The 26389-nt window shown below is 43.4% G+C and overlaps 1 protein-coding gene across 3 annotated transcripts in view; it reads left to right on the top strand.

Moving 5' to 3' along the window:
• LOC126278463 (cytochrome c oxidase subunit 6C) overlaps positions 1-26389 on the top strand; it is a 109506-nt gene that overhangs the window by 45228 nt on the left and 37889 nt on the right. For all 3 annotated transcript variants that reach the window (XR_007550706.1, XM_049978601.1, XM_049978600.1), the window contains exon 2: positions 16642-16805. Coding sequence is in view for 2 of the 3 variants with exons in the window: in XM_049978601.1 (XP_049834558.1) it covers positions 16642-16805 (164 nt within the window). In the remaining variant the exon portion in view is untranslated. The remainder of the gene's footprint in view (positions 1-16641; positions 16806-26389) is intronic.

Raw genomic sequence — 26389 nt, 5'->3', positions numbered from 1 at the left:
TTTCGCAGCAATGCAGGCTGCTATTCTCCCATGGAGACGATCGTTGAGATGCTGGATGTAGTCCTGTGGAACGGCTTGCCATGCCATTTCCACCTGGCGCCTCAGTTGGACCAGCGTTCGTGCTGGACATGCAGACCGCGTGAGACGACGCTTCACCCAGTCCCAAACATTCTCAATGGGGGGCAGATCCGGAGATCTTGCTGGCCAGGGTAGTTGACTTACACCTTCTAGAGCACGTTGGGTGGCAAGGGATACATGCGGACGTGCATTGTCCTGTTGGAACAGCAAGTTCCCTTGCCGGTCTAGGAATGGTAGAACGATGGGTTCGATGACGGTTTGGATGTAGCGTGCACTATTCAGTGTCCCCTCGACGATCACCAGAGGTGTACGGCCAGTGTAGGAGATCGCTCCCCACACCATGATGCCGGGTGTTGGCCCTGTGTGCCTCGGTCGTATGCAGTCCTGATTGTGGCGCTCACCTGCACGGCGCCAAACACGCATACGACCATCATTGGCACCAAGGCAGGAGCGACTCTCATCGCTGAAGACGACACGTCTCCATTCGTCCCTCTATTCACGCCTGTCGCGACACGACTGGAGGCGGGCTGCACGATGTTGGGGCGTGAGCGGAAGACGGCCTAACGGTGTGCGGGACCGTAGCCCAGCTTCAAGGAGATGGTTGCGAATGGTCCTCGCCGATACCCCAGGAGCAACAGTGTCACTAATTTGCTGGGAAGTGGCGGTGCGGTCCCCTACGGCACTGCGTAGGATCCTACGGTCTTGGCGTGCATCCGTGCGTCGCTGCGGTCCAGTCCCAGGTCGACAGGCACGTGCACCTTCCGCTGACCACTGGCGACAACATCGATGTACTGTGGAGACCTCACGCCCCACGTGTTGAGCAATTCGGCGGTACGTCCACCCGGCCTCCCGCATGCCCACTATACACCCTCGCTCAAAGTCCGTCAACTGCACATACGGTTCACGTCCACGCTGTCGCGGCATGCTACCAGTGTTAAAGACTGCGATGGAGCTCCGTATGCCACGGCAAACTGGCTGACACTGACGGCGGCGGTGCACAAATGCTGTGCAGCTAGCGCCATTCGACGGCCAACACCGCGGTTCCTGGTGTGTCCGCTGTGCCGTGCGTGTGATCATTGCTTGTACAGCCCTCTCACAGTGTCCGGAGCAAGTATGGTGTGTCTGACACACCGGTGTCAATGTGTTCTTTTTTCCATTTCCAGGAATGTATATCTTGAATGGGTAGCTTCAGAGATGAAATATTGAAGGCAGCAGAGTCTGAAAAAATGGCTCTGAGCACTACGGGACTTATCTTCTGCGGTCATCCATGTCCAAGACAGAATTCGAACTTGCGACAGTAGCGGTCAGAGTGTAAAACATGACCTAGAAGAAATTCTTGGGAATCAGAGGATATATTGAATTCTGTTGATGAAAGGAGATACTGAAATGTAGTGCAAAAGAAAAAGGTGGAAGGGAATACAGTCGTCTAAAATATGGCGACGGAAAAAAATCACAACATCAAGGAGGACATAAATGAAAGTTGGTAATCGTGTTTCTACATCTGAAAGAAGACGTCTGTTCTGATTTCGCACCAGTCACATGAAAGTGGCGTCAGTAGTACCACTATAAGGACGCAAATCGGGTTTGCCTTAAATACACCCTGTAATTGTCATGATCGTTTGTTACCTTTGAGATTGGACATGTTAAGTTGGTCTTAGTTAAGAATGTCTTTAAGGTGACAAAGATGTCATTGTTAACACCTCTTTGAGTTTGAATGAGGGCATATAATAGGCACATGAATAGGCACATGAGAAGTTTATGTTCCTTCTGTCATATTGCAGAAAGATCTGGCAAGACTGTAGCCAGTTTACATGATTGCTCGCAGTGGTGGTCACGAGAATATACGGTTGTATGAATGCTGTCCTCCAGACAGACATGTTGAGGGAAGACCGTCATATTTGGCGTACAGCCGTGGTGCATTGTACTGTATCTGCAGCAGCAATTTGAGCAGCAGTTGGCACCACAGTGACACAATGAACTGTTTCAAATCGGTTACTTCAAAGATAGCTCATGGTCAGATTCCACTAACCCCAAACCACTACCATTTGCAACTTCAGTGGTGTCAAGTTACGTCTCATTGGAATGCAGGGTGGAAGTCTGTTGTGTTTTCTGATGATAGTCGATTTGGTCTCAGTGCCTGAGATGGCTGTGTGTTGGTTAGGAGGAGGCCGGTTGAGGGCCTGCAACCAACCTGTTTATATTGGACACAGGACCTACATCTTTATGGTCTGGAATGCAAGTTTGTATGACAGCAGGAGCACTCTCGTGGTTATCTGATGCACCTTGACAGCAAATTTATACACCAGTTTGGTGATTTGATCTGTTGTGCTGCCATTTATGAACAGCATTCCAGGATGTGTTTCCCAACAGGATAATGCTCGCCTACTTACCGCTGTTGTGACTCAGCATACTCCACAGTGTCGACATGTTGTCTTAGCTGCTTGATCATCAGTTCTGTCTCCACTCATCACATACAGGATATCATGGACAACTCTAGCAGCATCCACAACCAGCATTGACTGACCCTATATTGACCTAAAGGCATGGAACTCTTATCTCACAAACTGGTGTCTGACACTTGTGCAACACAATGCATGTATGTTTGTATGCTATGAATAGTGGCATGTATAGGGGGTGGGATAAAATATATTATGTAATGGAAACTGATTAATGTCACACGGATTTAATCTTCTGCACTCCCAATTCCTTCATGCAGCATCTCAAATCAGACCATTTCCAATTTCTTGGTTAGTAGATCAGTTAGTTGATATGTCCCATCAATGTGTTCTAATCCAAGATCCCCATTCAAAAATCTCTCTCTCATGTAAAAGTGGCGGACTTTCAATGATACACTGGATTTTTAGGCAACTTCACTGCACTTGCATTGTCAACACAATGTGTGGGATGCATCACTTGTTTGGATGTTCAAGTCAGTTCGTACAGCAACCTTTTCAGCTAGAGCAAATTCCTTTGCTCTTTCACTGGCTAATATTATAGTAAATGTTGCCACTGTCTTTTGTAATAGACTGGTCCATGATGCAGCCCCATGGGAGAGTGTTGCGACAACACCTGTTGTTGAATGGCTTGTGTCCTTGTCACCAGCATAATCAGCATCACTGTAGACTTTTAAACAAACTGCATTGTTTTTGTAAATAATTCCACAAGTCATCATATTCTTCAGATATCTAAAAATTCTTTTCACTTGATTCCAGTATTCAACTGCAGGATCTTCCATGTCTCTAGCCACTTTGTTCACCACAAAAGCAATATCTGGTTGGGAGACTGTAGTCAAGCACATCAGACATCCCACCGCTTCACAATAAAGAACTTTGGCTGTGATCTTCTCCTTGACATCACTTTCTTCACATCCAATTCGAGTAGAAATTCCATTAGCTTCATCCATTCCAAATCTCTTCAGAATTTCCATTGTACAGTCCTCTTGATTAACTGCTATTGACCCCTCTTTCATTTTGCTGTATTTTCTTACCTAAAAGGTTGTTGAGAGATCCTGTAGTTGTATGAAACCCCAACATTTCCATGAACTCTTCAATATCTGCTTTATTGCTGCCCACAACTAAACCGTCATCAACATAGATTGCAACATATAAACAATTTTTGTTGCTCGGATGGTAGAAGAGAGACAGATCAGCCCTATTGTTTCCAAATCCAGCTTTGTTCATGAAGTCTATTAAACACTTGTTCCAACAATATGGCGCCTGCTTGAGACCATGCAGTCTTTTCTTCAGTAAACATACACGTCCAGTATCATCTTCAAAACTTTCAGGTTGTTCCATGTATACATCTTCTTCTAGTACACCATTGAGAAAAGCTGTTTTGATGTCAAACTGGTTGAGTTTCATTTTCTGTGCAGCAGCTACTGCCCACAGGGTTCGAAACATACCATAGCATGCAACAGGGCTGAATGTTTCTTCATAGTCAATTCCCTGCCTTTGTACATGTCCTTTGGTCGCAAGTCAACCCATGAAACATACATTCCCATTTTCTGCAAGACCCAACCATTCTGCAAAACCTGTGTATCACTTGGGCAGTCAGCTAATACCTAAGTATTATTCTCTTTTGGGGACTTCAGTTCTTCATGAATAGCCTCCAGACACTGAATTTTATTGCTAGACTGCAAAGCTTCAGTATAAAAGCTTGGATCCTTGCCCTGATTCTAGGGGTTCCAGCCATGTACATACAATCTCCACTGGTCAACAATTCTGATTTTTTCTTCTCATGTTTGCTTCTTCATTTCTCACTTAAACCTATACTTCCTCCAGAACTTGACATTGTGTCTAAATCTTCTTCCTCCTCACTTAATCATTCTGTCCTTTTGTTATGATTGACGTTTTCTGATTCCTTTTTCTCATCAGAAGTCTCATTATGTTCACTTTGTCTTATGGTTTCATCCTGAGCAACTTAAAATTCAGTAACATTGGTTTGCAGATTGCATACAACTTCAGCCTTAAATTTCACATCATGACTTAACACAACCTTCCCCTGAGATGGAATCCAGGCCCAGAAGCCCACCTCTGTCATTCACATATCCAACCAAATGTCCATGCACAGCTTTGTCATCTGACTTTGTGTGAAAATTCTTGTTTACATGCACATAACATTCTGTTCCAAAGATTCTCAGATCATTCAGGTTGCCTACTGGTTGCCCATACCGCAGTTCATATGGAGGTTTGTTTTCAGTAGAGGACTTCCAGTGCAATTCAAAAGGTATGTATCAATATTGCATGCTTCTGCCCATAGTTCTTTTGGCAGTTTCCTGGGGACCAACATAGAATGTACACAATCCACAATAGTTCGGGTTTCTCTTTCAGCAACACCATCTTGCTTTGGTGTTAAAGGTAGGGTGATGTAGTGCTCGATGCCTCTATTTGCCAGCAATTCCGAGACATTCTTGTTATCAAATTCTTTTCCTCCATCACACCTGAACTGGTTAACAGTATGACCACCTGTCTTTGCTTCATTCAAGAACTTTTCCAAGACTGAGCTGACTTCACTCTAGTGCTTCAGGAAGAAAATTTTTCGAAATTTGCTAAAGTCAACTTTAAAACATACACAGTAACAAGATTTTCCAAGAGGTTCTATAGTCATAGGTCCATTTACATCAGCATGGATTTGTTCACCAGTAACCATTGCTCGATTCATTTGAGTCCTGAATGGCAATCTATGCATTTTACCCACTGCACATCCATCACAAAATTCTTCTTTGCATCCTTCCGGATTGATGTTCATCTACTTCAAAACACTTTTCACATTTAGTTTGTGTTGGGGGCCAGATCTATCATTGCAAATTTGCAGCGTATCTGACAATGTCACCAAGTTCACTTGAACTGATTGGAATTGTTTAAATACACGTATGTCAAGAACAATGATTGACATGACCAGTCATTGTTTCATCAGTCACTTTGTCTTCAATGTGGACACTTTCGTCATAAAGTTTGATGCAGAAACATTTTCATGCAGCTGCATTTACAGAGAACAAGTGATCACTTGCTTCATGAACATAAAGCACTTCTCTCAGTTCAGCATTCTTTGTGAAATTATTCAAATGAATCTGAATTTTCACAGTTCCCTGTCCATGAGCCAACATGCTAATACCTCTTTTCCCAATTGAAATCTTTTCAGGAACAGAAAATTTTGTATAAGACACAAAATATTGTTTATTTGCTGTGATATCATTTGTGGCACCACTATCACAATACCAACTGTCAACGTCAAAATCGTTATTGACTGAGGCACCAAAAACATGTGCCAAAAATGCAACATTCTTTTCAGACTGATTGATGCAAATGTTTTCATCTGACTTTTGCACTGAACACTCTGCTGCCCAATGCAGTATCTGCCCACATTTATGAGATGGAAATATTCATTTGCGCAATTCCGGTTCTACATTCTCTTTCAATTTTTCACTATCGTCACATTTATTTTGCTGAATTTTCTTCTTAAGGGTACTGTGTACAACAAATTCAGCTGATTCAGTCGTACTTTGATCACACAAAGTTGTGTACAATTTTTCAATCAGAAGATTCACACTTTAATTTTTGGATGGAATTGTATCCCACAAGTCTTTAAAGTTGTCATATTCTTTGCCTAACATGGATAAATTTCGGCCATTTAAGATTCTTTCAGACAGAACATTTTCTTCGTGCTTCTGCAGTTCATTGATCAAGTCCACAAAAAGTTTCTGCAATTTCGACACATGAGTGGTAATATCCTCTTTGTCGTCATGTTGATCACGAAAAAATGACTATCAACATGTTCAGTCATTGCATACCACTACACTTGAACTGTGCACATAATTTGTCCCAAATTTCACTTGCATGAGTGCATGTTAAAATGAGTTCAGTTACTGACTTCCCTAGGGCACTTGCTAATAAATAGCTGCTTTTGCATTGTCTTTCATCCACTGGCAATGTGCTGCCCTTTTTTCCACGTTCGCATCATCTTCCACTTCAGGACACTTGTACATACCTGTGACAATGTCTTCAGGTGCTTCGAGCATGTCCACATGTATTTTATAGTAACCAACGCTGCCTGGCATTTCCGTTGAACATACACAAAAATAATGGGCAAATTCACATTATTTGTTATAAATTCACGGGCGAGCGAAAACAAACACTTTACTACTTTTAATGCACTGTCTGGACCAATAATCTGTTAAGATTATTTATTTCCAACTCGCTAACAGTTTCATTACATACTCGAACACCAACATATGAAAGACAGAGAGCTAAATACACAGTTTTACATAGCAAAAATTCAACTTGTCTTACGTGCCAAAGATATAAAGCATCGCAGGTATGACAAACTTTGTAATTTTTATTTCCAGTTTTAACAAACATAAAAAATTTGAAGACCACACTGAATGCCGGAATAAAATAACAAGTGTGAAGTTTGAGGAAAGAAATCGCACCAGCCTGGTAAAAAATGGACAGAAGAACGGAAGAAGGAGCATTCTTAGAGGAGTATGATTCATTACAGCTAGTGTTCAACAATCTGGCGATGACGCTGGTTATTAATGTACCAGAATTTCAGATTTGCAGTGTCTTAACCTGTGATCTTAGAACATTAGTCATTTAAATATGTTACCTAGACAAATGTATTTCAAAAGTTTTCTTGCTCTACATTAACTATTTTTTGGTGTTATTTGTCTCTGTCGGTGTATGTGACTGACAGAAAGTGCAAAAGAACTAAGCAGGAATGGCTATAGAACAAAACCAAGGCTGTAGAAACATTTATAATTAAGTAAAAATAGCCACTGCTTATAAAATGTGATATCCCAGCCTGATGAGTTTGAAGGCCTACCGGGAGGTATTAAAATCGAGGACAGCCGCGAACAGCGCTGCCACACTTGGGGGTGCTGGTGTTGCGAGTGGAGGTGCCGTCACAAGGATATGCTGCCTCACCACCCTACCAGCACCCGTAGCTGTCCTTTAAAGCCAGCAGCTCTGCCATCCCCCTTGTGGGGAATTGAAATAAATGAAAACTGTTTGGTCAGTTGTGATTTTTCTGTGCTGTTGTATTGATGTTGCAGCACGTAGTTGCATGTTTTGATTCTGATTTGGCTACATCTTAGGTTTTCAATCCTGTTTTATTAACTGGGCTTGTTATTTTGTTGTGCTGTCTCATTTGTTTGCCTTCTTCATGTTGTTGTCCACCGGTTAGGTTAGTGTTGTTTAACGTCCCGTCGACAACGAGGTCATTAGAGACGGAGCACAAGCTCGGGTTAGGGAAGGGTGGGGAAGGAAATCGGCCGTGCCCTTTCAAAGGAACCATCCCGGCATTTGCCTGAAACAATTTAAGGAAATCACGGAAAACCTAAATCAGGTTGGCTGGAGATGGGATTGAACCGTCGTCCTCCCGAATGCGAGTCCAGTGTGCTAACCACTGCGCCACCTCGCTCAGTGTTGTCCACCATTTAACTCGCAGGCAACTCACTGTGGCACTCTAGTTTTTGAGTTGTTAATGATATTGTCAATTTCTAGTCACTATAAGTGGAAATGAGGTAAAATGTTAGCAGCATCCCATGGACACAAAGCTCATACAACTCATGAGACAGCAACAGCACCACTAACAACAGATAGAGTTGCTGTGCCAGGAACTGAAGCTTTTAAAGGATCAGCTGCAGATTCAGGATATCCAAACCCTCGAAACTGTGGTCACTTCCCAGGCAGAAAGCTGTCCACCCACATTTTCGCCATTTAATGATGCCAAAGAGGATTGGGACATATATATGTAGTGGTTGAAACAGCATTACATTGCCATTCGGGTTTCTGATAATGTTCACGAATCCTCACTCTTCCTTTCTTGGACTTCCCCAGATATGTTTTTCTTACTAAAGAAGTTGGCTCTACTCTTGAATCCTGTCATGCAAATTTTCAAGGAGATGTGTTCACTGGTGTCAAATTTATTGTTCTCATGATTCCATGTGGTCATATTGAATTTTAAATTGCACCAATACAACAAGCAACCTGACCAGTCATATTGCTTGTGGGTGATGGATTTGCAAGGGTTGAATTGACATTGTGATTTCTCTTGCACATACTTGGCTTGCGAAACCCTGTATAGACCAAGATAAGTTTAAGGACATAAATGCTTATCCTGTTGAGAATGGTCTTTCAGATCATAGTGCACAGCTTGTTACAGTACATGACATAGCTCCATGCAGTATAATAAATCAGACTTTCAAAGCAGTGCGTTCAGTTAACAATATAAATATTGCAAACTTTAGGGAAAACCTACAGCAGCTAGACTGGGATGAAGTGTATAAGGAACCCGATGCAAACTTGAAGTATAACTTATTTCACAATACATTTTTAAGGGTATTTGAAAATTGTTTTCCTAAGAAAATAGTTAAACATAATACTAAGAAAACATATAAAAAACCTTGGCTAACTAAAGGAATAAGAATATCTTGCAACTGCAAAAGAGAACTGTATCTAACAGCAAGAGGGAGTACTGACCCCGAAATTGTTCAATATTATAAAAACTATTGTGCGGTACTAAGAAAAGTTATTAAAAAGTCCAGAAGCATGTGTATCATGTCTGAGATCAGTAACTCTGATAATAAAATTAAAGCAATTTGGAATATTATTGAAAGGGAAACAGGGCAACCAAGAGCACAGGAAGACTTTAGTGCAATAAAACTGAATGACAAGTGCACTAACAAACAATCAGAAATTGAAAATATTTTGAATAATCATTTTTAAATGTTGTGGAGAAAATAGGATCTAGATCTTCACTAGAAGAGGCAAGGCTATTAATAGAAGAGGCCATACCTGCGCAGTTTGAAACAACTGTAATTCCACCAACCTCTCCCTCTGAAATCAGTAAAATAATAAACTCACTGAAAAGTAAAAGCTCTTACGAAATTGATGGCATTTCCAGCAAAGTACTTAAAGCTTGTTCCCCACAGATAAGTAGGATTCTCAGCCACGTATGTAATAGCTCTTTGGAGCAGGGTGTTTTCCCTGATAGACTGAAATATACCATTGTAAAACCATTGCATAAAAAGGGGATACGTCGGATGTCAACAACTACCGCCCAATCTCTCTTCTGACAGTTCTATCAAAAATTTTTGAGAAAGTAATGTATTCAAGAGTAGCCTCCCATATTTGTAAAAATAAAGTACTAACAAAATGTCAGTTTGGTTTTCAGAAAGGCTTTTCAACAGAAAATGCTATATATGCTTTCACTGATCAAATATTAAATGCTCTGAATAACCGGACATCACCCATTGGTATTTTTTGTGATCTCTCAAAGGCCTTTGATTGTGTAAATCATGGAATTCTTTTAGATAAGCTAAATCATTATGGTTTGAGTGGGGCAGTGCACAAATGGTTTAATTCATACTTAACTGGAAGAATGCAGAAAGTTGAAATAAGTGGTTCGTGTAATGTTAAAACAACAGCTGATTCCTCAAACTGGGGTGCTATCAAGCACGGGGTCCCACAGGGTTCGGTCTTAGGTCCTTTACTGTTCTTGATATACATTAATGACTTACCATTCCACATTGATGAAGATGCAAAGTTAGTTCTTTTTGCTGATGATACAAGTATAGTAATAACATCCAAAAACCAAGAACTAAGTGATGTAATTGTAAATGATGTTCTTCACAAAATTATTAAGTGGTTCTCAGCAAACGGACTCCCTTTAAATTTTGATAAAACACAGTATATACAGTTCCGTACAGTAAATGGCACAACTCCAGTAATAAATATAGAATTTGAACAGAAGTCTGTAGCTAAGGTAGAATTTTCAAAATTTTTAGGTGTGTCCATTGATGAGAGGTTAAACTGGAAGCAACACATTGATGGTCTGCTGAAACGTCTGAGTTCAGCTACGTATGCTATTAGGGTTATTGCAAATTTTGGTGATAAGAATCTCAGTAAATTAGCTTACTATGCCTACTTTCATTCACTGCTTTCGTATGGTATCATATTCTGGGGTAATTCATCGTTGAGTAGAAAAGTATTCATTGCACAAAAACGTGTAATCAGAATAATTGCTGGAGCCCACCCACGGTCATCCTGCAGACATCTATTTAAGGATCTAGGGATCCTCACAGTAACCTCACAGTATATATATTCCCTTATGAAATTTGTTGATAATAATCCAACCCAATTCAAAAGTAATAGCAGTGTGCATACCTATAACACCAGGAGAAAGGATGATCTTCACTATGCAGGGTTAGATCTGACTTTGGCACAGAAAGGGGTAAATTATGCTGCCACAAAAGTCTTTGGGCACCTACCAAACAGCATCAAAAGCCTGACAGATAGCCAACTAACATTTAAAAATAAATTAAAAGAATTTCTAGATGACAACTCCTTCTACTCATTGGCTGAATTTTTAGATATAAACTAAGTAAAAAAAAAAAAAAAAAAAAAAAAAAAAAACTTAAACATTAGTGTCATGCAATATTTTGTGTAATGTAATTTCTTGTACAGACATCTTTTATTAACCTGACACGTTCCACATCATTACGAAGTGTCGTATTCATGATCTATGGAACAAGTATTAATCTAATCTAATCTAATCTAATCTAATCTAATCATTACCTCATTGTGCGATACAGGGCTTAAGTGTCACGTTCATAAATGCCAGTTGCTTCAGGAGCAAGTGGAATACCTTGGACACTGGCTCAACAAAGAAGGGATTCAGCCCACTGATGACAACAGCTTTCTATTGACTTTCTACCCTGCCCCAAAATTTACAAGAGCTGCAGTTTTCTTTTTTGGAACAATGAATGATTAGTCTTAAGTTTCTCTCACAAGTGGTCTATGCTGTGCATCTGTTAACCAGTTATGGAAGAAGGGCATTTGGTATAGGTGGATGGCTGCCTGCGAATGTGCTTTCACACAGGTGAAGCATCTGCACTCGGCACCCTGCCTTATGCCACTCTCCATCATGTCCTCTGGTTGTGGCTGCTGATGTTTTCCATTATGGCACTGGTCCAGTGCTGGTGCATAGGAATGGTGACTGTACTGAGAAATGGATTGCCTATGACTCAAAGATGCTGACACACATACTTAAGAAATACAAATCTAAAAGGAAGCTTTGGCAATAATCTTTGCGATTAAGAAAATTTATGTTTACCTATTTGGGACCACTTTTACCCTACTTACAGACCACAAACTGCTGGTAACTCTTGGCTTTGAGTGTGGACAGTTGGCTTTGAGTGTGGACAGTACAATGCCTCCAATGTTGGAGGCTTTTCCTCAGCTCCTACAATTATATCATTAAATACTGACCACCTTGATAGCTGAGTGGTCAGTGTGACAGAATGCCATGCAAATGGCCCCGGGTCCGATTCCTGGCTCCGTCAGAGATTTTCTTCGCTCAGGTTCTGGCTGTTGTGTTGTCTTCATCGTCATCTCATCCCCATCAATGCCCAATTTGCCAAAGTGGCATCAACTAAAAGGAATGCACCAGGCACTTGGTATACTCAACGCGAGGCCCTAACCAAATGACATGTCTTTTTTTTCATTAAATACTAGCCTACAGCGAAACACACGAATACAGATGGTCTCTCTCACCTGCCATCAAAACCAGACCCCGCATTTGACAACAGGGAAATCTCCTGTTTACACATAGACATGAAACATGAGTGTGCCTTGGACAGATACAACTACTCTCATTTGCTAAATGTAGGTGTCACAAGCCTATCTTACTGTGCATCAGCCGCGTGGTCTGAGGCGCCTTGTCATGGTTGATGCAGCTACCCCTGTTGGAGTTCGAGTCTTTGCTCGAGTGTGGATGTGTGTGTTGTCCTCAGCATAAGTTAGATTAAGTAGTGTGTGAGCTTAGGGAATGATTACGTGAGCAATTTGGCCCCATAAGACTTACCACAAATTTCAAATTTATTGTGCATCATGCACTGTGTGTTTCAAGGTTGTCCACATACACTCCTGGAAATGGAAAAAAGAACACATTGACACCGGTGTGTCAGACCCACCATACTTGCTCCGGACACTGCGAGAGGGCTGTACAAGCAATGATCACACGCACGGCACAGCGGACACACCAGGAACCGCGGTGTTGGCCGTCGAATGGCGCTAGCTGCGCAGCATTTGTGCACCGCCGCCGTCAGTGTCAGCCAGTTTGCCGTGGCATACGGAGCTCCATCGCAGTCTTTAACACTGGTAGCATGCCGCGACAGCGTGGACGTGAACCGTATGTGCAGTTGACGGACTTTGAGCGAGGGCGTATAGTGGGCATGCGGGAGGCCGGGTGGACGTACTGCCGAATTGCTCAACACGTGGGGCGTGAGGTCTCCACAGTACATCGATGTTGTCGCCAGTGGTCGGTGGAAGGTGCACGTGCCCATCGACTTGGGACCGGACCGCAGCGACGCACGGGTGCACGCCAAGACCGTAGGATCCTACGCAGTGCCGTAGGGGACCGCACCGCCACTTCCCAGCAAATTAGTGACACTGTTGCTTCTGGGGTATCGGCGAGGACCATTCGCAACCGTCTCCATGCAGCTGGGCTACGGTCCCGCACACCGTTAGGCCGTCTTCTGCTCACGCCCCAACATCGTGCAGCCCGCCTCCAGTGGTGTCACGACAGGCGTGAATGGAGGGACGAATGGAGACGTGTCGTCTTCAGCGATGAGAGTCGCTTCTGCCTTGGTGCCAATGATGGTCGTATGCGTGTTTGGCGCCGTGCAGGTGAGCGCCACATTCAGGACTGCATACGACCGAGGCACACAGGCCAACACCCGGCATCATGGTGTGGGGAGCGATCTCCTACACTGGCCGTACACCTCTGGTGATCTTCGAGGGGACACTGAATAGTGTACGGTACATCCAAACCATCATCGAACCCATCGTTCTACAATTCGTAGACCGGCAAGGGAACTTGCTGTTCCAACAGGACAATGCACGTCCGCATGTATCCCTTGCCACCCAACGTGGTCTAGAAGGTGTAAGTCAACTACCCTGGCCAGCAAGATCTCCGGATCTGTCCCACATTGAGCATGTTTGGGACTGGATGAAGCGTCGTCTGACGCGGTCTGCACGTCCAGCACGAACGCTGGTCCAACTGAGGCACCAGGTGGAAATGGCATGGCAAGCCGTTCCACAGGACTACATCCAGCATCTCTACGATCGTCTCCATGGGAGAATAGCAGCCTGCATTGCTGCGAAAGGTTGATATACACTGTACTAGTGCCGACATTGTGCATGCTCTGTTGCCTGTGTCTATGTGCCTGTGGTTCTGTCAGTGTGATCATGTGATGTATCTGAGCCCAGGAATGTGTCAATAAAGTTTCCCCTTCCTGGGACAATGAATTCACGGTGTTCTTATTTCAATTTCCAGGAGTGTATTTTTCCAAGTCTGCTGATCCTCAACTCTGGATCTGGGCTCTACTCTCCCACTGTCTGAGTCATCTCCAACATTCTGTACTTAATGCGGAGGCAAATAATCCACATGCCATCATCCTGCCTATCATGCCTCTTAAGTTTTACAATTCCGCCATTGGACTATATCATGGGTGAAAGCCCTCACAAAGTGACATGTCTATTGGCCTCGACTAAACAAAGACGTGGAGGCCATGGGGCACAGCAGCTTTTCGTGCACCTGACATCAGACTGCTCTAATCGCAGTCCCCCCCTCACATTCCCTGGGGCCCCATTCATCTGGACTTTAATGGTCCCTTTCCAGCCCCTACATGGCTTATTGTTGTGGATGCTTTTTCTAACTACGCCTGTGTGGTCAGCACAGCATCCACCACCGGTGACACCACTCCCTACGATGCACTCTAGCCATCAGAGGGTTTTCCTTGCACTGTGTGTCAGGCAGTGGACCCCAGTTCATGGCGAGAACTTTTTAATGGATTTGCACCTCTAGAGGCATCAAGCACGTGTATAGACTGCTGTTTCACCCATTCTCAAGTGGTGATGTTAGTATATTTAAACAACAGATGTTTAAATCATTGGGCACTTTCACCACCAGAGCTGTGCTGCTGATGTTTCTGAGCATCTAGAGGACCACCTCTGTCCACTCACCGTCATCTCCTGGCCACACAGCCAATGGAATCTCAGTTACAGCACACCGAGTGCCACATGCTTTCTGTGGGCTCAATTGTGTGACCACAATAATCTGGAAAAAACCCTCATGGATGTCAGCCATGGTGGTTGCCACCCATGGGTGGCACTCCAAGACATTTGCTGCTCCCTGCATGGGTGCAATTTATGCTCCAGGGCACCAGTGGTGATTTTTGCGGATGTGAGCATGGAAGTGGAGGTTTCAGTGCAACTACTGCCCTCTTAACCTTTGTCACCTGTACCATCATTGGCCATGGCACCATGCCCCAGAATGTTGTCAGGCAATCCTGTTTCGTCCTACCAACTGATGGGCTTCTGTGCCAAGACTCCATTTGTGCCATTGGTTTGCCCTCTCAAGTGTCATCCAGGTACTACAGGAGTGAATGTTACCTAAGTATCAGTCTAATACGGCATGATTGCAAAATACAGAAGAATGGAAAAATGGTAAAGTTGACTTCAGAGAAGATCAGTCTAGGTTCTGGAGAAATGTATGAAAATGCAAGGCAGTACTGGCCCAATGGATTATCTTAGAAGATAGGCTAAGTAGATGAAAACCTACATTTATAAATTTGTAGTCTTGGGTAAAGCTTTTGATAATGTTAATTGGAGTACACTGTAGCAATTCTGAAGGAAGCAGGGGTAAAATGCAGGGAATAAAAGATTATTTGAAACAGAAATCAGATGGCAGTTACAGGAGTCAAAGGGTATAAAAGAAAATGGTACAGGGCTTTAGCCTACTTCCAGTGTTATTTGGTCTGTACATTCAGCAAGCAATAACAAACAAAGGAGAGATTTGCAGAGGGAACTAAAGTGCATGGAGAAGATCCACAAAGTTTAAGGTTTGCTGATGGCATAGTAATTCTGCCAGAGCTGGCAGAGGATTGAGAAGAAAAGTTGAACGGAATGGATATTGTCTTGAAACAGAATAGAGAATGAACATCATCAGAAGTAAAGCAGGGGTAAAGGAGTGTAACTAGATTAAATCAGACGATTCTGAGGGAATTAGATTAGGAAATGAGACACTAAAAGTAATAGGATAGGTTTGCTATTTGGACAGCAAAATAACAGATGATGGTGAAAGTACAGAGTATAAAATTATGACCGCCTGTATCACGGAAAAAAATTCCTGAAAAATAGAAATTTGTTAAAATATAGTATAAATTTAAGTGTTAGGAAGTATTTCCTAAAGGCATTTGTCTGGTGTAGCCTTGTGCAGAAGGAAAACTTGAATGATAAATGCTTCAAACAGGAAGAAAATAGAAGTTTTCGAAATGTAATGCTATAGAAGAATGCTTGAAGATCAGATGGGTAGATTGTGTAACTATTTAAAAGGTACTGAATAGAATTGGGGAGAGAAGAAATCTGGGGCACAACCTGACTAAAAGAAGGGATGGTTTTCTGAGACATCCAGGACTCACCAATTTAGTCCTTGATGTCTCAGAAGTTATTTGGAAATTAAGAAGCTTGGACAAGGTGGAGTAGTGTGGAGAGCTGCATCAAACCAGTCTTTGGACTGAAGACCATTACAGCAACAACGACAACAGTATCAAACCTCACAGTTTCAACAGTGCTATAATTTTATACAACATAAGATGGAAGTATGCATTCACCATTATAATAAATACTCATAATTGCACCATAATTGTGAACACTGTTCTGGAGACTATGGCAGTTGGCTACCTGTACTTGAAATGGGTGGACACTGATTCTAGTAAAATGTTTTTTGTGTGATTATGATCGCCATGGTCCTCTTATCTTATCTACAAATGGATGTAAAGATGTCCACATTTCGGCTTTTGAAGAGTTATATTGTAGAACAATTAAACAATGAAAGTAAAATTAGGCTTGACGAATTGTAAATTACATTGTTACAACAAAGAAGATCTCCCCAAAATGACACAACATTTGAATTTTGTGCTGCATGTACATCTGATTATTGTAATAAATCTTTGTGAATACTAGTTTCATCTAAGTTAAACCTCGGGTTCTGTGCTTGCAGATGACTGATTGTGGAGATTTACCCAAACCAGAGATGAGAGGACTTGCATTAAAGCATGCCAAACGTGGCTTTAGCTTTGGTCTGGCACTGGCCATAGGTGCAGCTCTGTCATACAAGATATTTGTAGCTTCTGCAAGGAAAAGGGATTTTGCAGAATTTTACAAGTAAGTATTATGTTTCTTCATAATTAATTACTAGGAAATAAATAATGTCAAATGAAATCCAGGAGGTATCATCAGTATTCAGGGATATGAAAGGAACAATCATTCGGAGCAGAAAGTCTAGTAAACATGGGCTCTGAAATGCATACCTGAAGAGCTCCTCATAGCTCTCAAAGTACTTTGCTTCCTGCTGTATCCCTGAATACTGACCATTCCTCATGGGATTCCCTGTATTAGTACTGCATTCCACACCAAATGTAACCTCAGTAAATGAAGTACCAGCTAATGTAATGATTTTTTGTCCGATTTTAAGTTTATAGTATATTTATGCTATTTCTTTGCATTCGGAATTTATGTTGTTATGCGCCAAAATCAAGTGATGTTCCGGTCAGGCTGATAGCACCGTTATGAGACCAAGAATTTAAGGTTCTAAGAACTGCAAACAATAATCTGTTGATGAAAGAATTACATATCTACAGCCACATTCATGTAACTAATCTGCAGGTCATACATTAGTATTAGGCAGAGGATTCGTAGAACATTTTTCAGAGTACTTCATGACTGCTCCACTCTGAAATAGCACAAGGGAAGATATGAGCACCCAAATCTTTCTATACAATATCTGACTTATCTTAGTTTATTATGATGGCCATTTCTCTCTATGTAGGTGCGTATCAATACGATATTTTTGCATTTGGAAGAGGAAATTTGATGTCTGAAATTTCTTGAACAGATCTCAACTGGGAGAGGGAGGGGGGGGGGGGGGGACATTTGTTTTAATGATTGACTCTACATTTCATATATGGTACATGTGATTCTCTATCCTATATATCATCGTAATACAAAAGAAGTTACCTTTATTTGAACTTTTTTGATGTACTCCATTGAGTCTATCTGGTAACGCCAAGAGGAACAGTATTTCCAATGAGAATATTGAGTATAAGAAGGATTACTTTAGTAGAAGAGATGCTAAGCATTTAACATGCTTTACAGTCTTCATTGAAAAACATCTATTTGATCCTTAATAAAATCTATTTACCTCCTGTTACAGGGTGTATATGACCCGTGACAAACGGGAGGTCTGGGAAAACTCCGGGAATTTCTTAGAATTCCGGGAATTTTTCATTGTTTTTTAGTGTTTTTTAGTTTTCAGTTACATTTTTGTAACTGACTGGTAAGAACCAGTACTCTAACTAAGAATATTACTGTATCTTGCTACTGCATAATAATACTGCAGCAATAAAACAAGAACGAGAGAGAGAAAAAAACGAAAATAAAGCTTAAGTTGCAAAGGAAATACACCATATACAATAACAAAACACAGTGCTCATACAAGCGTCCGCCAACAGCTAAATGTGTCAAAATGCTTTAGGAAGACTATGCAATGCTTCATAACAACAAATTGCCTCCGATTAGTGTGACGTCACAACTGTTTGCATTAGATTCGTTTGAGTAGTTGTGAGCGAGCTTATGCGCATGTGCAGTTTAGTCTCATATGAGTAGTACCGCAGTCTAACATAGACCTTGGAAGTACCTTCACCCGCTTCTAGCTACAGAAGTGTGGCAGTTAGCTGTATAAGTAAAAGCAGCAAGCAGCCAGATGCTATCCAGAAAAATTTCACTGGTGCACCTAAGCCGTCAGATTCACGTATGCGCAACAGACCCAGAACTAGGGGGCAGGGGCAAACCAGGGTATCTTCCCCGGGTGTTTAGAGGGGAGAGGGGCATCAAATTCATATTATTGAGGAAAAAGACCTTGTATCACAAAGCGCCTAGCACCCAGCGTGTGTTGGTCTGTCGACTACTCATATGATTTTGAATGCATCACTGTTGGTTTTTGAACGAATTGTAAGTTGATTTCTGAATGTATCATAAGTTGATTTTTCAATGCATGCATAGTGTATGTAATGTCTCTGGGAGGGAATCCCTGTCACATCTAGAAGTAAACTTACCTACAGAAAAAATCGTTGTTTATGTGGTTGACCGGGTTTGCAAACGATCAGCGTTGTTATAATTCCTAGAGAAATCCATAGATTCAGACTACCAGAGTGGACATAAACGACTATCAGGAATACAAATTGTCTTCTCCGTGTATCCAAGAGAATGAAATTTTGACAGAAAATTTTTGGCCAGACCGCTACACTACTAAGGGCGACTTATAAAGACCCCGGCTAGCAGCCGCTAAAGTTCTATTCTGGGATTAGCATGGAAAATGCATTGTACGAACAGGTAATAACACCTAACCGGAGAATAAATGCATGATACTAAACCGGTGATTGTGGCAGGGTTAGTGAAGTTAACGAGAATAAGTTTTGACACTGGCAGGAATAGTTACAGAATTAGTGATGACAAGAGTGTTTGTTAGACAGAGGAAGGAGAAGAAACAGGGACTCACACAAATTATGGAAGAATATGACGATTCCAAATTTATATAAAAATTTTGTACTACTACTCTTCGACCTCATGCTTCAAAGCTAGTGAGTATGAATGAAACGTGAAACTATTTCCTAACACAAAACTTTTTGCTTTTAGTAGGCTTAATAGGCATATGAAACTGGTGCTTCATGAATTATATTCTGTCGTGTTTTAAAAATGACGATTTGTGGCAAAACAGCCTCGTTTATTTGGTGTGTCTAACAATTGGTGCAATATTAGGCCTATTTCATTTTATCTAACAGACAGTGACAAAATACACATAATCAGATCGGAAAGCCACACCAGTCTTGGGTACTATTTGTATTAACAGCTTTTCTAGTATTAGACAATGACATTTCATTTTTTCATTTAGCAAAATGTTCACGAACTTTGGTGAGGTAATAGATTGTTTCACAGAAAGGAAAGTATGCCACATAAAGCTGTGGCAAGATTAGAGAGAGAGAGGGAGGAAAAAAAAAAGCTAGGACTTAAGGATTGAAGAAATGTATTCTGTCTTGCTTGTCTCTTGTCTTTACTCGTTTTATGTATCCTATATTTAATTTTATGTTACACAAAACAGCAAGTTGTTAGATAATAGGCAGGAAAAAGTGCAGATTTTGCTGTTAACTGCAAGATTTTTTTTTGAAGGGACAGGCTGTCAAACCAGCCAGCTGGGAGCAGGAGAGGCACCACAGGAGATCTTAATTTCTACTGGCCTGAATATAGTGTGATGGCACCCATTGCAATTACACGTTTGAATTCCACAGAGTGAAATACAGAGGCGTGCGATGGAAGAATGCTGTGTGAAGAGGCGTGGCACTGCACTTCAGCACACAGACCAAATCACGTGTCTTACATTTTCTCAAACATATATGTTTTATGTATCAGACTCTTGAGAAAGATGTGAGCTACAAAGTGAAGACATTTTTGAAATGTCGATTTTTTTAAATTTTTAGTGTCCTACCTCAAATGCTCGAGGGAGGGGGAGCGCCACTATCTAATACAGGGTGTATACGACCCAGGACAACCGGAGATCCAAGAAAAACTCAGGATTTTTTTCATCTGGGAGAAAACCGGGAAAAACCCGGGATATTTTAAAAATTCTGGGAATTTTTCATTGTTTGAGTTTAATTTTTGTAATTTTGACTGGTAAGAACCGATACTCTAACAAAGGATATTACTGTATCCCTCTACTGCAGAATAATACTGTTGCAATAGTGCCACGACATTTAACAGTACCGCCACGACAGTATGCACAAACAGCGATAGAGGCACTCCGCAAATCGACTGAGCGCGGGAGCGCCACCTTTCTACGAACGGCGCCGGCCGCATGTCACGGCACGGCAGTCGAATATGAGAGACTCAGTTGTAATCATGTGATCAACTTTTGTTTCTAAGAGAGAGAGTTAAATATCCACGCAATTATTGTGATTAAAGGTTATAACACTTTTTGGCGACGAGGTTGGGATATTTTCACTGCGTTGTGGATTTGCGTGTTCGTGGCGGGGCAGACATGGAACAGCTTATGCAAGCACTCATTGAACAACAAACACAGCTGACGGCAGCAATTCAGGCGTTGTCGACGTAGCTGTCTCATCGTCTGTCTTCCTCTTCTCTGCCTCCATTCCCTCCTTACGACGAGGCCGTTGAAGACTGGGAGGATTATGAGAAGCATTTGCGGCAACACTTCTTGGCTTTCGGCGTTGCCGACGCTCCTATGTGTAAGTCGTTATTTCTATCTTGGATTTCCCCTCGGGTCTATCAGCTGCTATCTCAGTTAGCCCTCTGCGGGAACCTGCCTCCCTGTCCTTCCAAGAAATGTGTGACTTATTGTCTGACTATTATCGAAAAAACACCCACATCGTTGCCGCCCGCGTGGCGTTCTAACGGTGTAGTAAACAGCCCCATCAATCTTACCGGGCTTGGGCGGCGGAACTACATGGTCTGAGTAGGAAATGTCAGTTTGTCACGGACACACATCACGAGTCTTATGCTGATTCAGTGGTTAGGGATGCTATTCTACGGCTTGCTCCTGATAAAGAAGTTCGGCAATGTGCCCTACAACTGCCAAACCCGTCGTTGTCAGAAGTTCTAAGCATCGCTCAATCCTTTGAAGTGTAGCACGCTGCTGGCGCGCAAATAGACGCGTGGTGTGATGTAGGCGCTGTACAGTCAACTCTCGACACAGGCAATTTTCCTGTTTCACAGGAGAACGACGATGTGGCGGCGGTTCACTCGCGTCAACAACATCGCGTTGGGCCGCAACGCTCGCAGCGAAACCAGCAACCACAGAAGCTGGTTCGTTCTGCACTTCCTTCTTGCCCTCGTTGTTTCGTACAGCACGACAGGGCAGCGTGTCCAAAACGTTGGGCCACATGTAATTCATGTAGGAAAAAAGGCCACATTGCTTCTGTGTGTAAGTCCCCTAAAGTTCCTGTCGACGAGGACGAGGCGTCGGATATGGATGTTCACTGTGTGGTTTCACAAACAAATAAGTTGTTTGTTACTGTTCGTGTTCTGGATAAAGACATCCGCATGCATGTGGACACTGGCTCTGCAGTAACTCTAATTAATTCTCGCACATATTTGGCGTTGGGCTCCCCTCCTTTGTCTCCAGTTACGGGAAATCTGAGGATTTATAATAAACAGAAAATTCCTGTCATGGGCCAGTTTGATGCTTCCACTGCCTACAAGTCTGTTGTTCGGATCCTCACGTTTTATGTGGTGGATCATGCGGGCACTGAAAACCTGTTCGGTTATGATGCTTTCCAGTTGTTTGGGTTCTTAATTGATGATGATGATGTGCGCCTCATATCTGAGGATATTCCTTATTAACAGCTGGATGGATTGTTTTCTGAATTTTTGTCCGTGTTCTCTGCTGGTCTGGGTTGTGCCAAGGATTTTGAAGCCCACATTACTCTTAAACCTACGGCTCGCCCTAAGTTTTTCCGGGCACACCGTATTTCGGTGGCGTTGCGTGCACCTGTCAAGGCTGAGCTAGACAGGTTAACAGCTTCAGGGATTCTCCTTCCTGTTACCTCCAGCGAATGGGCATCACCGATCGTGGTGGTTTCTAAACCAAACGGGAGTCTGCGATTGTGTGGTGACTTTAAAGCCACTGTCAACGCTCAGAGCCTCATTGACACTTATCCTCTTCCCCGTCCTGAGGAGTTGTTTACCAAGCTCGCTGGGGGCCTGTTCTTTTCCAAACTTGACTTATCGGAGGCGTACCATCAGTTGCCATTGGACGCTACTTCCAAGGAATTTCTCGTTATCAACACTCCTTGTGGGTTGTATGAGTACCAGCACCAGCGGTTACCATTTGGCGTCGCTAGCGCACCGGTCATTTTTCAGTGGTTTTTGGAACAGCTCACGGCTTCCGTTTCTGGCTGCATAAACTATCTGGATGACATTGTTGTCATGGGGGCCTCCACTGAGGAGCACCTTCGTAATTTGCGTTCACTGTTTCGGGTTTTGCATTCGGCTGGGTTGAGGTGCAATCTGGACAAGTCACAGTTCTTCCAACCCTCCATTGTGTATCTTGGTTTCCACTTGTCCCGTGAGGGTATACGTCCTCTATGTCAGCACGTTGTGGCCACTAACGCTCTACCCCGGCCGTCTACGGTCAAAGAACTTCAGGCGTTTCTAGGCAAGATTGCTTATTATCACAAATTCATTCCATCCGCAGCGGCGGTAGCTTATCCTCTGCATCAGCTGTTACGCAAAAACGTCCCCTTCTGTTGGTCCGACAGGTGTGAACAGGCTTCTGTCCGCCTGAAGGCTCATTTGCAGTCGGTGTCTTGTCTTGCCACATTCCGTCCGGGTCAGCACTTGGTTCTGGCGACTGACGCGTCACAGTATGGCCTAGGGGCTGTTCTCGCCTATCGGTATGAGGATGGGTCGGAACGACCCATCGCCTATGCTTCCAAGACCCTCAACGAGGCGCAACGGCGTTACTCTCAAATCGAAAGGGAGGCGCTCGCTATCATTTATGTTCTAAAAAATGTTCAGCGTTTTTTTGTATGGTTCTAAGTTTAACCTCATCACCGACCACAAACTGCTGGTCTCCCTGTTCAGCCCATCGGCGTCGCTTCCGGATAAGGCAGCTCACCGCCTGCAATGTTGGGCCTTATACTTGTCTTGTTTTCATTATGAGATTCACTATCGCCCCACGGCCCAGCACGCCAATGCTGACGCATTGTCGTGATCGCCGATGGGCCCCGACCCGGTTTTCGATCGTGATGAACTCCTCTGTTTCCACATTGATGAGGAAGAACGTCCTGCGGTCGAGGGTTTTCCACTTACAAGTTCACAGGTCTCATCGGCTACTGCACGGGACCCGGTCCTACATTGGATGATCGGTTTTGTTCAATGGGGTTGGCCGGAAAAGACCAAGGGCCGGACATTGGATCCCCTTCAGATGGCGCATCTCCACGGGTCGTGGTGCCAGCCTCTCTTCGCAAAGATATTCTCAAACTGTTGCATGAAGGCCATTGGGGTATTTCTCGGACTAAGTCCCTGGCCCGCAGGCACGTTTATTGGCCCGGTATTGATTCGGACATCGCCCATATGGTTGCTGGGTGTGGCCAGTGTGCTCAACAACTGGCGGCACCTCGTACAATGCCCTCTCTGTGGCCTGATCCAGCTCAGCCATGGGAACGGGTGCACGCCGACTTTGCCGGCCCCTTCCTCGGTACGTATTGGCTACTGTTGATTGACGCCTTCTCGAAGTTTCCGTTTGTTGCTAGATGTCCATCACCCACGACTGCGGCGATGACGCTGGCTTTGTCCAAAATCTTTGCGCTAGAAGGTCTTCCATCCACGATCGTCATGGACAATGGCCCTCAGTTCTCTTCGCAGGCCTTCTGTGATTTTTGTACTGGACAAGGGATTCATCATGTTACAGCACCTCCCTTCCATCCGCAATCGAATGGGGAGATCGAGCACCTTGTCCGCACTTTCAAATGCCAGATGAAAAAATTCCTTAGTGATTTTTCGACAGATGACGCTTTGCTGCAATTTCTGAGTTCTTATCGCTTCACGTCTCTGGGTGATCGCAGCCCTGCTGAACTCTTGCATGGCCGCCAACCGCGCACTCTACTGCACCTGCTTCACCCTGTCAGGCCTTGTGCTGTGTCCCCTAGTGCGGGAAAATACTCGGTGGGCGCTGACGTGTGGGCACGAGGGTATGGATCTCGCCCTAAATGGATTTCAGGGGTGGTCAAGGCTCTTCGCGGCTGCCGGCTTTGTGAAATACGTACGGGCGAGGGCACGGTTGTTCGCCATTACGACCAGATGCGCCCACGAGTGGTGGCCACGCCGGTGCCACCGCCCCATCCTTCGCCTCCACCAGCCCGAGAAGCCAGTCCTGTCGCTGCTGCCGATCTACCGTCCATGTTGATGCAACCGACGTCGCTACCGCTTCCGAGTATGCCGGCACTGGCCCCAGTCGCGACGCTGCATTCTCTGGGACCCATCTCACTGGAGCACACTCCCAGGTCCATGACACCTATGGATGCTGCTCCGGAGTTTTCACCCATCATCTCATCCAGGAGGCACGTTCCACGCACGAGCTTCCGTCCTGGACATTTTCGACCATACTCTCGTGTCTCTCTGCGGGATCTCCTCGGGGCCTCACAAGAGGCCATGGATGTCTCCGCGCTGTCCATGTCTCCAAGGAAGTGAGGGTTTTTTTTTTTTTTTTTTTTTTCAAGGGGCCAAAATGTTGTGATAGTGCCACGACATTTAACAGTGCCGCCACGACAGTACGCGCAAACGGCGATAGAGGCGCTCCGCAAATCGGCTGAGTGCGAGAGCGCCACCTAGCTACGAACGGCGCCGGCCGCATGTCACGGCACGGCAGTTGAATACGAGAGACTGAGTTGTAATCATGTGATCAGCTGTTGTTCCTAAGAGAGAGTGTTGAATATCCACGCAATTATTGTGATTAAAGGTTATAACAAATACTTCCACAATAAAACATAAATGAGACGAGAAAACGAAAATAAGTTAAATTACAAAGGAAACGCGCCATATACAACAATGACACACAGCGCTCATGCAAGCGTCTGCCAATTGAAAATGTGTCACAGGCTTTAAGAAGACTATGCAGTGCTTCATAACAACAAATTGCCTCCAATGAGCGTGAAGTTGCAACTGTTTACATCCAATTTGTTTAAGCAGTTACGCATAGGCTCATGCGCATACACAGTTGAGTCATGTTTGAGAAGTAGATTCTCCCGCTTCTGGCTTCAGGAATGTGGCTGTTGGCCGTGAAAGCAGTCACAGCAAGCAGCTAGATGCTACTGGAAAAAGGGGGCGCCAAATTCATGTTCTTGAGGGAAAAAAAATTGTTTCACAAAGTGTGTCTATCGATTATTCATATGATTTTGAAACGGTTTCCTGTTGGTTTTTGAACGTTTTTGAACGCATTTTAAGTTGATTTCTGAATGAATCATAAGTTGACTTTTGAATGCATGCATAGTGTAGGTGATGTCGCTGTCAGGAGAATCCTCGTCACATCTAGAAATAAACTTTCTGCAGATAAAAGGGGGAGGGGCAATACGAGGGGGCAGGGCAATACGAGCTGAGAGAGTAAAGCTGAATGGATGAATACCAATCGCTGTCTGATTATGTGGTTGATTGCGTTTGTGAATAATCAGCATTGTTATAAATAGTAGTGAAATCCATAGATTCAGACTACCAGAATGGAAATAAACTACTAACAGGAATAACAGGTGAGAAAGATTATGTATTATCTTCTCGGTGTATCCAAGAAAATGAAATTTTGACAGAAAATTTTGGCCAGACTGCTACAACACGTTTTCCGGAATAGAATAGAACATATGCGTCTGCTAGCCAGGGACTGTATAACTGTAACACACCATATTAATCATGCTCTTAGCAGAGAACAACAACAAATCTCCTCTAGGCACAAGAAAAAGTTAAAATCCCTCATTCAACTCAAATTAAAGGAACCACGTAGCACTGGGGAACAGCAGAAGTACATAGTCTATAATAGAGTGGTAAACACAACAGATATTTCTTTCAATCCCAATGAACTTAACCTCTTAGATAAAGGTTTCAAGCATAACATTGCCCCAAGCTTAATTAATAAGAACATAAAAGACCTAATAGCAGCTACAAAACTGGCATGTGACACTGCCAAACTT

Source organism: Schistocerca gregaria, chromosome 6 (genome assembly GCF_023897955.1).
Source record: "Schistocerca gregaria isolate iqSchGreg1 chromosome 6, iqSchGreg1.2, whole genome shotgun sequence".
NCBI lineage: Eukaryota > Metazoa > Arthropoda > Insecta > Orthoptera > Acrididae > Schistocerca > Schistocerca gregaria.
The sequence above is the reverse complement of the archived record's forward strand: the minus strand, read 5'-3'. Positions and strand labels throughout refer to the sequence as shown.